The sequence below is a fragment of the Poecile atricapillus genome, chromosome 21, assembly GCF_030490865.1.
Source record: "Poecile atricapillus isolate bPoeAtr1 chromosome 21, bPoeAtr1.hap1, whole genome shotgun sequence".
NCBI lineage: Eukaryota > Metazoa > Chordata > Aves > Passeriformes > Paridae > Poecile > Poecile atricapillus.
The window spans coordinates 8,607,715-8,624,943 of record NC_081269.1 but is presented as its reverse complement, the minus strand read 5'-3'; the positions used below and the strand labels follow the sequence as shown (position 1 = coordinate 8,624,943).

Genomic DNA, 17,229 nt, shown 5'->3' with positions numbered 1-17,229 from the left:
GCTTTCAACCTCCAAGCTCATGGCCAAGCTTCCAGCAGGCAGTGAGGAGCACAGGAGAGGAGCTATTCCCATCAGGAGCAGGGTGCTTCCCAGTTCTCCAGGGGAAGATTTGACCTCTCAGATAGGCTGTCCCAGGACAAAACTGCTGTCTGCATGGCTGGGCTGTGGCTCCTGCATCCCTGCTGTGCTGGCACCCACTTTGATGGGTGCTGGCTAGAGGGAGGGGACCCACAGTTGTATGTGGCCACTGTCACTGGGGTGCCTACCACAGCACCAACAGGCAGCCCCTCCTCCTTGGGTGGTGATTCTGTGGGTACCAGCCCTAGATTTTGATCCTTCAGCTAGAGCAGAGCTGTGGGAAAGGGCCTTGAGGTGTTTCCAAGTGAATTCAGCAGGCAGGTGTAAATAACAGATATGGGGAGCAACTGGAAAGGGAAATACCATGGAAAGGTGCTGCCATTCCAGTGGGGCATTGCAGCTTATGAGCTGGAGATCATTCAGTAGGAGAAAAAACTCCCCCTGATGTGTCAGTTGGCTTCTCCCATGGCAATTTGCTGCTGAATTATCAGTTCAGGGATCCCCTGCCTGTAATCTGTGGGTGCTCACCAGTGCTTGTTGCAGATCTGTGTGTGCAGGGTGGGATGGAGCCACGAGCCTGCACCCCAGGGCTGCCCACACCCTGGATACCCCATTGCTTGCTTGGGGCACTCAGTCTGCTGAGGCTGTCCCAGAAGGGATATCCTGGCCTGGGGGTAGATTCATGGGATGTGGTGGTGCTGAATTATTTTTTCACACCTGAGACCTTTCACCTAACGTAGCTGGCTCATGGATGCAATTCCTGCATCACTGGAGTGCTGGGCTGCCCTTTGAGGGACGTGTCATGTTGTTAACACGCTCCAGTTCCTCTCCAGTTGGTGATGATGTGCTGTGTTTGGACCAGTCTCCTCTGGAGACGGTGACATGAGGACACGTGGGCTGGGGAGGTGTTACCATAAATCCCAGCTTGTGACTGAGACACGAGAGATGGGCTTTGGGCTGATATTCCAGACTTGGCAGCCTGAATGAGATGTTTACAGATGCTGGCTGATCAGACAAAGAAATTAGTCTGTCACTTCAGTAGCAGTGCCTGCACTGTGTGACAGTGATGGGTCATGGCTTAGGAGGGACCTTCTTGCTCTCCACAACTCCCTGAAGGAAGGTGGAGCCAGCTGGAGGTTGGGCTCTGCTCCCGGGGAACAAGAGACAGGACAAGAGGAAACAGCCTCAAGTTGCACTGGGGGATATTTAGATTGGCTGTTGAGAAAAATTTCGTCATGGGAAGGGTTGTCCAGCCTTGGCACAGGTGGGGTCCCCATTCCTGGATGGATCTCACAGATGTGTGGATGTGGCACTCGTGGACATAGGATAGTAGTAGTGGCCTTGGCAGTGGTGGGGGAACAGTTGGACTTGAGCATCTTAGAGGGCTTTTCCAGCCTAATTGATTCTGTGATTCTGTGGTTGGGGAAATGGGATGAATTACTGATGTTTCATGATGGCTGTGAAGGCTCTGACTGGGCAACACTAGGGCAAAAAACTCTCAGAGGTGGCTCGTTAATGGCTGTGTCACTTCCCTTGTGGTGACATGTCTCCTCCTGCATCCCCAGAGCCCTTTCCACTGATCCTGCCTCAGTCTCTGGGGTCTGTTGAAGAGAAATGGTTTTTGAGAACAGGCTACAAATCTTGAACTTCTTTTTAATGCCAGCAGAGCCTGCTTAATAGGTTTAAGCATCTTATCTCTCAGCACTGTTAATGAGTTTCCAGGCCCCACAGAGGTGGGGCAGAACTGTATTTTCCCAATCAAGTTATCAGTTTATTAGCAAAAATGCAAATAAAAGAGTTGCTTTGGATGCAACTAAAAAAAAAGTGCTGTCTGGAGAAGCACTGAACATCATGGCATGGATAACAGGATCAGAGCAAGGCCCAAGAATTGTCTGGTAAAGAAGATGAAATGCAACTGGGACATGGCCTCTCAGATATCTGGGGCTCTCTCATGGAAGATTTTTCTTCTTAATCATATGAAGCTCTAAATGGTGGAAGCATTTATTGAGTCACTCCATGGATGTGCCCTACTGGTAGAAGAGCTCACCAAGAGTTAATGGATGATTAATTAGCTTTGAGGTAAATAATTAATCAAGTGGTATAGAATCCAGCAGGTCAGGACTTGGCTTCTGATCTGTAAATACTGTTGTGTGTGCACCTGAAGACCATCTTGTGCAGATATTCTTTATCACCAGCTTCCTATGAACCACTTCCCTGTGTACTTTTAATAAGGGAAGTGATCCATCATCGTTCTGTTAACTGCCAGGGGTGGTCAGGGCTGGAAGTAGCCCTTAGGTAGCAGCACTTTAGATATTGGAGAGAAATCTTCTCTGTGAGGGAGGTGAAGCATAGGTGCGTTAACATTTATCTAGAGAGCAAAAAAGCAGAGATGAGAAGACAGTGCAGCTTGTATTTGTGGTTTTCAATTAGTCAGTGGATGGAAACCAACAGGTTTCTCCTAAAAAGTTTCTGGGTTGAAAGCAGAGCAGGGGCAGACTGTGTGCAAGGGTTTTTCTGTGCTCCCTTTGCCTTTGGCTTGTTGGACAAGCTGTGATGCTGCCTGCTCTTCTCAGCTGCAGGGGGCTGCTGTTCTCAGGCTGACAGGTGCTCTCTTTGAAGCTTTTTGTTGAAGAAACAAGACTGAAGTTCCAAAGTTCTCCGTCGGCCAAAGCCACTGGTGAGAAAACCATGGCTGGTGTGACCTCTGCCAGCCCTTTCCTTTCTTGTCCTTTTCAGCATAGTGAGAAGGTTTTGAGGAGAGTTGGCAATGTCGAGACTTGAAAGGCTCCTCTTTTCATGGGAGGAACAGCAGAGCCAGTCAGGTGCCACATCTGCTCTCTGAAGGCAGCAAAGCCTCGTGCTTGTGTGGTGGAGAACATTGTCCCCGTTGTACCTCCGCTTGGAAGGAGCACCAAGTCTCTGTGTCACTTCTTGTCACCCCACCTACTGTTTTGTGATGAAAGGCAATTCAAACCTCATGCTGATACCTTGTTTTTAGGAGCAGGTCTGTCCTGAGCTCAGAGTCACCTGTAAAAGCATCTCCTGTGGTGATGGTGGAAGGTGACTCCGCAGCACGTTGGGCTATGATGTGGAGTAGCATTTTTTTTCCATTGGGGGCTTAAAAGTTGTGGATTGTGGCAATAAAACCAGCATGTTCATGTCTTTGTCACCACTTCCTGATCAGGTTGGGTGTGTGAGAGAGGAGGTGGGATTTTTCTGTACAGGTGTGGGCTTTCAGGAGGATGCAGCTGAGTGACTCATGTGTGTTCAACCCAAGTCAGAAAGTAGGACACGTTTATGCAAGGCATGTTAACATCTCTTAAAAATGCCTCAGCTATAAGAAGATGCCTTATTCTTGGCATCCATCTGGGTTCTTGCAGAGACAGTGCTTAGAGTGGGTAATGGCACCATGTGTGGATTATATATCTCACCATGCCCAAAAGGAATCTGGAGCTCCCAATCTGGAAGATAATTCTGTGCTCTTGAGACTACTGCAAGGGCTTTTAATAGCTTCTGGTGCTACAGGAAAGCAGCCTGGTGGGAAAGCAAGTTGGAGAATGTAGGCAGAACATCACCCACCTTATTTTCTTCTGAATTTTAAGAAGATCCTGCTTAGTTCCTGCTGTTCCACTTCTGCAGTGGTGGAGCCACATCAAACGGAGCTGCTCTCAAGATTTAGCTGGGGAAGGATGTGTAACATTTGCTCTTAATAGAAAAGATAACAAAGTGACATTTGGACCCTCAATCTTGTTCTTGTTTGCCCTGATGTTCAGTTTTACATGAAAAACACGTTGATAAAAGGACTTGTCAGTGTTTGCCATTGTAGCTCCATTTCCAGGTCTGAGCAGGGTGCTGGACACAGCACAGAGGCCTTGGGGAGCTCCTGCTCTCTCACTAGAGAAGCTCTGAGCTGCTTTTTCCAGCAGCCTGAAGTGAAGGAACTAGTCATTAACTTTGATTCCTGAATTCCTCTCAGGACCAGCCTCTGATCCCACCACTGGTGGGAAGGTGATCATTGACACAGATGGAGCAGCTGGGAATGATGTCCCATCAGCTGTGAGCAGCAGAAAAATGGGCAAAAAAAATCCATATTTTTATGATTGAAGTTATTTGACATGAAAAATACAAATTCTTGTGATGTAAACAGGCTTTTCTGGGCCCCTGGTGGAGTCTTCCTGCAGTCAGCTGCTCTGGCATCTCAGCTGTGGGGAATGCTGCTGCTGCCTTGCTCCATCACTAGCAGGAGGATCATAATCACACGATCCCCTGGGGCTGGTATTCCAGTTTCCACTTTCAAATACAGTAGGAGACCAACCTGAGTTACCTGAAGGCACCAGGTTCTGAACTGTCCAAGTTTGTCTCAAGCATGACTTGGAGTTTCACGCAGCGAGTGTGACTTGATGGGACCTGGGACTTGGAAAACTCTCCTTCCTTATGTGTGCCTGGGGCTCCTAATTAATGTTGCAGGGTGAATGTAAATTGAAAATACCTTCCTGCTTTGCATAAAACTGTACCCAGCAGGGCTGAAGCAGGACAGCCCCATGCTGGCTGCCCCCTCTGCCCTGAGCTGTTCTTCTAGGTTCAGTTCCTGGTGGTGAGATGTGTTCTCTGACCTGGTCCTCTGCAGGGAAATGTGGAGAAATCAAAGGGCTGGAGCCCCTCTGCTCTGGAGACAGGCTGAGAGAGCTGGGGATGTTCAGCCTAGAGATGAGAAGGCTCTGGGGAGAACCTAGATCCCCTTCCAGCCTTAGATGGCTTATATGAAAGAGGGAGAGTGACTTTATGAGAGAAAATAGTGACAGAACAAGGGAGAACAGTTTTAATCTAAAAGAGGGGAGATTAGATTAGATATTAAGAAGAAATTCTTACCTGTGAGGGAGGTGAGGCCCTGGCACAGGTTGCCTAGAGGAGCTGTGGTTGCCCCATCCCTGGAAGTGTCCAAGGCCAGGTTGGACAGGGCTTGGAGCACCCTGGTGTAGCAGGAGTGTCCCTGCCCTTGGCAGCAGGTTGGACTGGATCACCTTTGAGGGTCCCTTCCATCCCAAACCGATCCGTGGGTCTGTGATTCTCTGAAGTGCTGTGCAGGCTCCTGGTGCTCTGCTGAGCTGTGCCTGTCCAGGCTGGGATGAGCAGATCTTGCTGCGTCTGGAGGTGGTGGAAAGGGGTTGGCAGGTCAGGTTTCTCTGTCTGGGGTGATTCCATGTCCTCCTCCAGGACAGCTCTGTGGAGTTTCCCAACTCCCCAGCCTGGGAGCAGATCCAGCCTTCACTCAAGCAGCCAGTGTGGGGCAGAGGGCTCCACGACATGGAGGTGATGCTGCTCTGTGCACTGTCTGGGAAGCTTCTCCTCCTGCACCCCCCTTGCCTCCCCCTTCCTCTGGCTGCCTGTGTCAGAGCCCTGCCCTTGGCAGAGACCAAAATAACTCCCACAGAGCTCCTGAAATGTCAGGATGGAGCGGGCAGAGCTGGGCCACAGTGTTGGCAAACTGCTGTTGTGTGTGCACAGCACCAGTGCCCTGTGCTGTGGAGATGTGGCCCCTCATTGAGTGTCATCAGAGCAAGCCCTGGGGAATCAGTGGATAAAATCTGCTGCAGAACTGTCATCCTTGCTTGCCAGCCACCTCCTGCTGACCAGCCTCTCACTTGGATCCATCTGGGCAAAGCACTGGTGCTGGAGAAGGGTCCTGGCCTTTATCTCTCTGTGTTTTTGGGGTGTTTGGGGGCTTCATCTGTCACATGGCATTTTCCACAGCTTGAGGGCAGAAGTACTCCCCTTTCCTTGGCAGGAGAGAGATACTGACAGAACTAGGAAGAGCTTTGGAATGAGCTATTCAATCCTTGTAGGTTCCTAATATGTAATAATTAACAGTAAGAGGAAATGGACTTGTCCCTAGCGGGATGTTGGTTGTGTCAGAGCTTTGTGGCCAGTATGTGTGTGTGCAATCCTGCTGAAAAGCTGTCAGGGAGTTTCAGAAAGCAAAAATGTTCCCCCCAATCCTTTTCTCCAGGCTGAGCCCCTCCAGCTCCTACAGCCACTCCTGGTGCTCCAGAATCTTCCCCAGCTCTTTAATGTCTTGTAATGAGGGGTCTAAAACTGAACCCAGGATTGGAGGGAATGGGGAAGGCAAATCCTGGCAAAGGAAGGAATCTGGAGAACGAATTGGCAGAGCAGAGTGAATTCCAGAGTGTGAAGATAGAGCCATAATTAAAGGAGACAGACAGCAAGAGGATCCAACATAAGAGGGGGGAGAATGGCTTGGGAGGAGGCCGCAGGGATGTGGGGCCAGGAGAGAGTGAGAGAGGAGGTGCTGAGGGGGAAGCAGGGGGAACACCAGGAGACAGCACACAAAAATATTGCCTGTGCAAGAGCTGGGCAGGGTGAGTGAGTCCTTGGCAGCTGTTCTGCAATGCCAGAGCTGCATCCATCCTGTTTCACTCCTCTTCCTATCCAGCGCAAACGCATCCTTGCGTTGTTTTTGCAGGAATTTGTAGCATCTCTGGTATTTTCTGTTCATTCCAGTTGTGTGATTTCATCTTTCTTGCTAAAGACATGTTTGGGTTTTCTCCCACACACCTCCCTCCCTCTGTCAGAAGTCACCTGCCCTGCTGAGAGAGCGTGGAGCAAGGACACTGGGAAAACCGGGGCGGTGAAGCGGGAAGAAAGGAAGGTTCTGTAGTCCTCTTGCTTTTGGGATTCCCTGTTCCCTCCTCGATTGGACAGGAGATTTCCCCTCCAGTGAATTAATGAGCGCTGTGGAAGAGGCAGCTGATGACACAGCAGTGACGCCGGGGCTGACGCCTGTGCTAGGGAGGAGTGGGAGGCTGGAGCGAGCGTGCCGAGGAGCACGTCGGCACTGCTGGCCATGGCCACGGCTACTGCTGAGGGAGGCTCGTGTGGCACAGCTCCCACACAGCTCTGGCACACAGTTCCTGTGCCACACAGCTCCCATGGCACACAGCTCACACACAGCTCTGGCACACAGTTCCTGTGCCACACAGCTCCCATGGCACACAGCTCACACACAGCTCTGGCACACAGTTCCTGTGCCACACAGCTCCCATGGCACACAGCTCCTGTGGCACACAGCTCCCATGGCACACAGCTCTGGCACACAGCTCCCATGGCACACAGCTCTGGCACACAGCTCCTGTGGCACACAGCTCTGGCACACAGCTCACACATGGCTCCTGTGCCACACAGCTCTGGCACACAGCTCCCATGGCACACAGCTCTGGCACACAGCTCCCATGGCACACAGCTCTGGCACACAGCGCTGGCACACAGCTCTGGCACACAGCTCTGGCACACAGCTCCTGTGCCACACAGCTCTGGCACACAGCTCCCATGGCACACAGCTCTGGCACACAGCTCTGGCACACAGCGCTGGCACACAGCTCTGGCACACAGCTCTGGCACACAGCTCCCATGGCACACAGCTCTGGCACACAGCTCCTGTGGCACACAGCTCTGGCACACAGCTCCTCTGGCACACAGCTTCTTCCATGGCACACAGCTCCTGTGGCACACAGCTCTGGCACACAGCGCTGGCACACAGCTCTGGCACACAGCTCTGGCACACAGCTCCCATGGCACACAGCTCTGGCACACAGCTCCTGTGGCACACAGCTCTGGCACACAGCTCCTCTGGCACACAGCTTCTTCCATGGCACACAGCTTCATGGCACACAGCTCCTGTGGCACACAGCTCTGGCACACAGCTCCTCTGGCACACAGCTTCTTCCATGGCACACAGCTCCTGTGGCACACAGCTTCCATGGCACACAGCTCCCACACAGCTCCAGCAGCACACAGCGCTGGCACACAGCTCCCGTGGCACAGACCTCCCACAGCCCATTACTGCCACAGCAGACAGTTCCCACACATCTCCCATGGCACACATCTCCCCTGGCACAGACCTCCCACAGCACATTACTGCCATGGCACAGAGCTCCCACACAGCTCCCAAGGCACACAGCTCCCAAAACGTTCGGCTCCCACACCACACAGCTCCTGCAGCACACAGCTCCCACCATGTGCAGCTCCCATGGCACATGGCTCCTGTGGCATAAAGCTCCCACACAGCTCCCAAAACGTGCAGATCCTGCAGCACACGGCTCCTATCCCACACAGCACACAGATCCCACAGCACATGGCATCTGCAGTTCTCACAGCACACAGATCCCACAGCACATGGCATCTGCAGTTCCCACAGCTCACAGATCCCACAGCACATGGCATCTGCAGTTCTCACAGCACACAGATCCCACAGCACATGGCATCTGCAGTTCTCACAGCACACAGATCCCACAGCACATGGCATCTGCAGTTCCCACAGCACACAGATCCCACAGCACACAGATCCCACAGCACATGGCATCTGCAGTTCCCACAGCACACAGATCCCACAGCACATGGCATCTGCAGTTCTCACAGCACACAGATCCCACAGCACATGGCATCTGCAGTTCTCACAGCACACAGATCCCACAGCACATGGCATCTGCAGTTCCCACAGCACACAGATCCCACAGCACATGGCATCTGCAGTTCCCACAGCTCACAGCTCCCAAGCAGCACCTGGAGAGTGCAGGGTCAGTGGATGGGGAGGTTCTGGGCAGAGCTGTGTGCTGCCAGTTGTTCAACCTGCTGGGGGAGGGAGGTCCCCAGCCAGTGGCAGGTGAGTTCCCCTGCTCCAGAGCTGCATCAGGAACAAGTTGTTTCCGATTTTGGTAAATTATAAAAGATAGAGGCAGTGAGTCAGCCTTGGGACAGGGATCATGGAAGAGGGCCCAGCACATGTAACTCACCTGCAGGCACGGCTCACTCCTGTGTTGGGAACCGTGTGTGCAGGTGGGGATGGATGGACCAAACCCTGCCAAACTGCTGCTGTCATCTGGAAAAAATTGTGGGCTGGATGTGAGGAGGGAATGTTGTGCCATGAGGGTGGTGAGGCCCTGGCACAGGTTGCCCAGAGCAGCTGTGGCTGCCTCATCCTTAGAAATGCTCCAAGACCAGATTGGAGGAGGCTCAGAGCAGCCTGGTCTAGTGGGATTTGTCCCTGCCCATGGCAGGGGATTGCAGTGAGATGAGCTTTTAGGTCCTTTCCAACCCAAACCACCCTGCAAGTCCATGGCTATATGAAAAGATCCTTGAACAAGTACCCAACACTGTGAGGTGGACTTCTTTCTCCTTTTTGACCTTTCCCTGAGAATGAATCATTTGGATCTCTCAAATTCACAGGGCAACTTGTGAGTTATGCCTTCCTTCCAACTTGGAATTTTGGGCTATCCCATTTCCTTGAGTTATTTGAGTCTGAACAATCTGCCAGACAAGCAGGGATGCTGCAGGGATGCATGGCTGCAGCTGACAGTGCCTCCCAGTGATGATGGCTGCAGGATGTCCTTAAAGCCCTTCCCAGCTACTGTGACCTGCCTGTGTCTTGTCCTCGCTGGGACCTGACAATTTGAATGAAATGACACAGTTCCCCGCACTTCAGTCAGTGTTTAAAAATATAAATCACGCCTTTTTTTTTGTTTGTTTGGTTGCTTTTAGGAAAAAAAATTCGGATTCAGCAGGTTCAGGTGCCTGAATTCTTTGTGGGTGCATTTTGAGTCTTTATTTCAAACTCACTGCTTTGGGTACCAACTGCAGCATCTCAAGAGCACTCCCAGCTGAAGCTCTGGGAGGTAGGACTACTTCTGGTCAGTTTTTTTCTGCCAGTGCTATAAAAAGTTTTCAGCCAGAGGTAATACTTGCTCTTTATCATGGAAATGTGCGACTCTAAAAATAACCTTTCCACAATTCCCCAGCTGGCTCCCTTTCTGCACAAAGCCCTGTGTCTCTCTGTCCAAACGGACTCACTGTGTGTCACCTTGTGCAGGGGTGAAGGACTTTCTTCCCTCCTGCACCCACCAACATCAGGCCCTCCTTCTCCCCATCCTTTGGGATGCTCAGTCACAGAGCCCCTCATGGGCACAGACTCACTCTCTCATCTGGAACAATTAGGATACAGCATCTGGGGTGTGGCTGGTTTTGGAAAGAGCTGTGGTGTGTCCCAGCACCTGGGGAGGGATGGGTAAAGTGCCTTAGGATACTGAAGGACAGGAGTAAAGTTGCCAAAATCATGAGAGCCTCATGGAGTTGAGGCAGGCCAAAAGCAAGGGATCAGGGCAATGCCCAGTGCCAGCACGGGATGGATGGATGGATGGATGGATGGATGGATGGATGGATGGATGGATGGATGGATGATGGATGATGGATGGATGATGGATGATGGATGATGGATGATGGATGGATGATGGATGATGGATGATGGATGGATGATGGATGGATGGATGGATGATGGATGGATGGATGGATGGATGGATGGATGGATGGATGGATGATGGATGGATGGATGGATGGATGGATGGATGGATGGATGATGGATGGATGGATGATGGATGGATGGATGGATGATGGATGATGGATGGATGGATGGATGATGGATGGATGGATGATGGATGGATGGATGGATGGATGGATGGATGGATGGATGGATGATGGATGGATGGATGATGGATGGATGGATGGATGGATGGATGGATGGATGGATGGATGGATGGATAGATGGATGATGGATGATGGATGGATGATGGATGGATGGATGGATGGATGGATGGATGGATGGATGGATGGATGGATGATGGATGGATGATGGATGGATGGATGATGGATGGATGGATGATGGATGGATGATGGATGGATGGATGGATGGATGGATGGATGGATGGATGGATGGATGCTGGATGGATGGATGGATGGATGATGGATGGATGGATGATGGATGGATGGATGATAGATGAATGGATGGATGGATGGATGATGGATGGATGGATGGATGGATGGATGGATGGATGGATGATGGATGGATGGATGGATGGATGGATGGATGATGGATGGATGGATGATGGATGGATGGATGATGGATGAATGGATGATGGATGGATGGATGGATGATGGATGGATGGATGATGGATGGATGATGGATGGATGGATGAATGGATGATGGATGGATGGATGGATGGATGATGGATGGATGATGGATGGATGGATGGATGGATGGATGGATGGATGGATGGATGGATGATGGATGGATGATGGATGGATGATGGATGGATGGATGATGGATGATGGATGGATGGATGGATGGATGGACAAGCTGAAGCTTTCTTGAGGTGCTCAAAGAAGAGCAGAACCTCACAACCATTTTGATGCATTAGTAGAGGAAAATGGGAGAATAATGCAGAAAGGACACAGACATATGGGAAGTGCTTCTCTTTTTTTGGGAAATACATGATGTATCTTATGCTGATTAAATTCCAGCATTCCAGCAGTAAATCAGTTTGTTGCTAAACAGTTGATACCAAAAATAGACACTGCTGGATTCCGGCTGCCTGAAGGTATTGATCGGGAAGTTTTCCAGGAGCTGAGTAAGATGGTGCTTTTGCCATTAGTGTTGATTTCCAATAATTTCTGGCATACCTAGGAGCTTGGGAGGTAGAAGAGCATCGATTCTAAAGAGAGAGGGAATGAGCTGGGTAATTATTGACTGATTAAACTGACCTTGCTTCTGAGTAAAATAATGGAGTATTCGCAGTGGGATTCGATCGGGAGAACTAAAGGAGGTAAGACAAGTAGTGCAGTCAGTGTTGTAAAAATAGAGCTTTAGTTGGTACCTGTGCCCTCAGTGTCTGTGGGAGGGCTGGGGCAGCTTTGGTCCCTGTGAGCTCCAGCACTGCATCTCAAGTGCCCTGTGTCCATCCTGGAGCTGCCAAGGGTTTGTGTGTGCCTCCAAGCAGAATGGGAGCAGGCAGTGGAGGGACTGGACAGAAGAAGGCCATGGAGAGGGAAGTAGTCTGGGAAACAGGATCCATCACCACTGGTATCAATTGGTATTTATTATATAAATGCAATTTTGCTGGTTGTACCAGCTTTTAATTACCTACAAATATATTATAGGAACTCAGTTAAACGTCCCATCCCTGGAAGTGTCCCAAAACAGGATGGACAGGGTTTGGAGCAACCTGGTCTAGTTGAAGGTGTCCCTGGCCATGGCAGGGCGTTGGAATGATCTTCAAGGTGCCTTCCAACCCAGACCAGTCTGTGATTCTGGGATTCTATGATGTCACCTTCTTCTTTTTTAATGATGTAAAAAGTCAAAAGCTACAATTTAATCTGTTCTGGATCACCCCAAAACACAGCCAGGTGGATGAAGGAGGGGTGTTTCAGGGTGTAACTTTCATTCCAGGAGATCCCACAAGCTTTTCAGACTCTTCTGTGCATCATCCCTGTTCTGCTGCTGTGTAGAAGCCTGGACATTTTGCACTGACCTTGAAGCCTGGCAGCATCTCACCTTGCTGCACCTTGAACAGGATTTGTTCCTGGCATGCAGGAAGTTAAAAATCCTGGGGCTCCTGGTCCTTCCTGACAGTATTGATTGTCTCCTGTGCCCTGCATGGGTGGGACAGGCCTGGCTCTGCTTGGAGCAGGGGTTGAGCAGTTCTCTCCTGTCTCCCTCTGGCTGCTCCCCATTCTGTCACACCTGCTGCAGATGGCTGTGTTGGTCTGAGTTGAAAAAAAATTCTAGAAAATTAGGAAAGGTTTGAGTCAGCATCTGATGTTTTTCTTGTTTTCCACAGCTTGAATCAATAAGTTGCAATGTGAAACTCTGAGCTGTTTCCAAGAATAAATGTCAGCCTTTGGGAACTGAAGGACTGCACAGAGGTCACTGATGTCCCAAATCTCTTTTGGCAAATGGGACTTCAGCTAGAAAGTCCTTCTCCACAGAGCTGCTCTCCATCCATCCATCCATCCATCCATCCATCCATCCATCCATCCATCCATCCATCATCCATCCATCCATCATCCATCCATCCATCCATCCATCCATCCATCCATCCATCCATCATCCATCCATCCATCCATCCATCCATCCATCCATCCATCCATCCATCCATCCATCATCCATCCATCATCCATCCATCCATCATCCATCCATCCATCCATCCATCCATCCATCCCCCAGCCTGTGCTGGTACTGGGCATTGCCCTGATCCATGTGCAGGACCTTTCCAGCCAATCTCATCACTAGTGGCTTTCAGGTCTGTGCTTCCTCTTTGCAGTCACCTTCAAAAAATACCCAACATTCCATAAATGAGAGTGCCAAGATAAGAAAGATAGCTCGACTCTTCCTCAGAAACATCCCATCTGCCCCCCAAGTGCCACTCTGGCATGAAGTGATGCTGGCCACAGCACAGCAATGTTGTGGTACTTGAGTTTCCCCTGGCTGCATGTCACTCTCTGTGAATGGTTAAACAGAGTGAGTCACTTCAACAGACACCATGGACATGAAAATAATTGTCTGGGCAGCCTGTGCCTGCCAGGCCGCCAAGTAATCCTCACACGGCCTGTGACTCAAATCAAGCCAGAAGGAGCGTTCTTCATGCTGCTCAGTTGGACATGTTTTGAGGGAAGGCATCCAGCCCTGTTCCCTGTCCCCCCCTTCCATCAGTGTGGTGTTGTCTGCTCCCTGAGAGTGTAGGATCGTGCTCACCACATGTCCTGTGTGTCCTCAGTGCATCACAGAGTCATAATGGACCTTAAAGACTGTTTCTTTATTAAGAAATAATTATTAATTCCTTATTATTACAGTTATTAATTTATTATAACGGTTTCTTATTGTTTATAACCTTCCTATTACTGCAAATACTTTCAAGAAATCTTTTTCATATTACAATTTCTTATTATTTCTTTATTTCTTATTATTACAAGGTTTTTAAGAACGGGGAGAAAATAATTAGACATTTAAATGACAAAGTCTGAAAGGTCCTTTTTGTGTCACTGCATTTGTGCCTGTTCTCCAGCAAATATCCTGGGGTGAAGGATTTCACAGATGTGTTCCTTCTCTCCTTTTCCCAGTAGTGCTGAAGCTTGTAGCTCGGGGATGGGAATGTGTACAGAACAATAGGACCTTCCCCCAAAACATTCCCATCATCAGGATTTTCTAATTATGCCTGTGACTGGCAGCTGGCATCAGAACCATTGACATGAGTCAGTCAATATGCCTCAGCTCTATTAAACAAAGTTTTATTTAATTAAGTCTTGATCTCATCAAAATCAAGAGAGAGTGTTGGGGTGGCAGCAGGGAGAGCTGCACTGGCAGAGCACAGTTGGGTCTCAGCGTTCTGGGGATGGGGAGGGGCACATCTGCAAATCCTGGATTCTCCCAGGACACGCTGGTTTCTGGGAGGGGAACCTGTATGTGATCACAGATTCACAGGATGCTTTGGGTTTGAAGGGAATTTGAAAGGTTCCACCTCCCTACCATGGGCAGGGACACCTTCCACTGTCCCAGGCTGCTCCAAGCCCCATCCAGCCTGGCCTTGGGCACTTCCAGGGATCCAGGGGCAGTCCCAGCTGCTCTGGGCACCTGTGCCAGAGCCTCACCTCCTCATGGTCTGACATCTCTTCCCCATGTCTAACCTGACCTCATCCTTGTTCATTTTAACACTTGTATTGGGGCCCCAGAGCTGAAGCAGCTGGAGATCTCAGGAGTGTGAGGAGAGTCCAGCACGGAGCATGAGGTGGGAATGCTCCCAGTCTGGATTGTGAGAGTGCTCCCAGTATGGATTGTGAGAGTGCTCCCAGTCTGGATTGTGGGAGTGCTCCCAGTCTGGATTGTGGGAGTGCTCCCAGTCTGGATTGTGAGAGAGACCCCAGTCTGGATTGTGAGAGTGCTCCCAGTCTGGATTGTGAGAGTGCTCCCAGTTTGGATTGTGAGAGTGCTCCCAGTCTGGATTGTGAGAGTGCTCCCAGTTTGGGGGCAAGAGTGGGGATGGAAGTGTTTTAAGTCAGGGGTTGGAAATCCTTCCAGATGGGGGCTTGAAGTGCTCACAGCTCTGGTTTCTAAACTCTGCAGGGCAGCAGATTTTAGTGGTGTCTGCAGCACATCCATGTTTGCTCTTTCCTCTCTCCCCAGAAACGAAAGAGGAGCTGGAAGAGCTGATGTCTGACATAAAGAAGACGGCGAACAAAGTGCGCTCCAAGCTAAAGAGTGAGTGTTGGTCTGTGATGGAGATGTGGGGCTCTTCCTGGAGCTCTCTTGTTCTGGCTGGAAATGTCCCAGGGATGAGCATCACCTTCCCTCTCTGCTGTACCCTCCAGATGCTTTTATTTACTCTTTGTGAATTTGCCCCCTCGTGCCCCGTTCCCAGAATGGGATTGAGGGAATGGGGCCACGAGCAGCTGGTGGGCTCTGAGTGAGTCCTGGCAGGGGTTGGAAGCTGGGCAAACCCCCAGCGTGGCCAAAGGTTCTGGTCAGGTCTGGGTGAGTGAAGAGGTGCTGCTGGATGTGCAGGATGTGATCTTCAGTGATCTCAGCTAGAGCCAGGGGCCATCTCAAATGGTGATCCATTCCTATGGCCCTGGACACACTGGGATCCCTGGTGATAGGATTTGGCCTTAAAAAAAACAAAAATCCTTTTCCATAAGTGTTTTGTTCAGTGTTTTGTAAGGGGCTTTGAAAGCCTGAAGGATTGCAGGACAGGCTCCTGTTTCCTGCTTCCAGAAAATCCTCTCTGGTATCATATTTACCTGGAGCAGCAGATGACTAGTCCTTGTGCTTTGTCCCAAATCATCTCATGGCCAGCATGATCAATGACAGAAAACAGTCAAGACTGATCAAAAACAACATCTGCTGACAACAAACTGTCTTCTTCAGGCCAGACATTACTCATGCAATGGATAATTCTAATTGCTAGCTTCTTGGGAAAATGTAAATTTACAAATTATCAGAGATGCCCAGTGTTTGCCAATGCCATTCCTTGGGAATGGGTAGTGGTTTGTGAGGAGAGTTACTGGTGAAATACTGATACATTTCAGCTGGGCTGTGCTGGAGGGTGAAGGGGCAGCTCCAGGGAGTGGGGAGCCCCTGCTCCAGAATGGAAGTTTCTGGGGACAGCTTGGCTCTGAGAGCTGTGGGACATCAGGGTTGGGAATGGGGTCTTCAGGCAGACTTTGGGGATGCCACCAGCTCACACCAGGGGTTTCACGTGGAGATGTGTGTCTCTGCACACTGGCCTGCCTGCTGATGGGAGCTTTCTCCCAAGTTTTATACGCCCCTGAAATTAAGTCTTTGAATTAGTGTGTCCTGAGCTGGCCTTGAGGAGCAGGTTTCACAGAATCCTGGAATGATGGGATGGTTTGAGTTGGAAGAGGCCTTAAAGGTAATCTCATTTCACTCCCTGCCATGGGCAGGGACACCTTCCACTGCACCAGGTTGTCCAACCTGGCCTTGGACACTCCCAGGGATGGGGCAGGATTGCATTGTCCTGCCCTGCACCCCTGGGACCTCTCCCTGCCCGAAGCACAGTGGGACACGAGGGTCCCTGCCACAATTCCCAGGCTTTGGGCAGTGAGGGCTTCATGTCAATTATCTTCATAATTAGAGGGGCAGGTCCCTGTGCTGCTACATGGATGCTCAGCACAGTGCAGGGCACTCATGCCAGCCTGGTGGGTACTCCCTGTGCCAGTCCAGACAGCTGGAGGAGCTGCTATTTTTGGGTTCCCTGGAGGAGTCTTGAAGTTTGGTATTTTGCAGAGACACTTCAGCTCTGGATTTCCTCCTCCTGCCTCTCTGGTGGAAACAGCTCTCCAATCTGTTTGAATACTGGCAATCAGACCTAAGCATCACATTGATTTAATGTGGAAATCCTGGCTCACCAGCCTGGGTGTGACAGTGCTGCCCTTTCAGCCCCAAATCACAGCCAGTGGCCAGGCACCAGGTGCTTTGCAGTCCTGAAACAGGGCTTTGCTGCCAGGCTAAATGGTAGAGTCAGGATTTGGGAACAGCCCAGTACCAGCTGCTCCTCCATCCAGTCTCTCACAGTCCCTTTGCCAAACAATCTCTTTCCTTTGGTTAAGCACTGGAACAGGTGCTCTGGCATAGTGGTGGAGTCACCATCCCTGGAAGTGTTCAAAAAATGAGTACATGTGGCAGTGTGGCTTAACAGGCTTGAGGTAATCGGTCAAAGGTTGGATTTGATGATCTTGGAGGTCTTTTACAGCCTTAATGATTCTGTGGTTTTTCTCCAATGTGTCCTTCTACCCTGA

At 50.4% G+C, this 17,229-nt stretch overlaps 1 protein-coding gene across 3 annotated transcripts in view; it reads left to right on the top strand.

Annotated features, from left to right (window-relative positions):
* Nucleotides 1–17,229, top strand: part of STX1A (syntaxin 1A) — a 48,299-nt gene that overhangs the window by 19,646 nt on the left and 11,424 nt on the right. For all 3 annotated transcript variants that reach the window (XR_009279259.1, XR_009279260.1, XM_058854177.1), the window contains exon 4: nucleotides 15,098–15,172. Coding sequence is in view for 1 of the 3 variants with exons in the window: in XM_058854177.1 (XP_058710160.1) it covers nucleotides 15,098–15,172 (75 nt within the window). In the remaining 2 variants the exon portion in view is untranslated. The remainder of the gene's footprint in view (nucleotides 1–15,097; nucleotides 15,173–17,229) is intronic.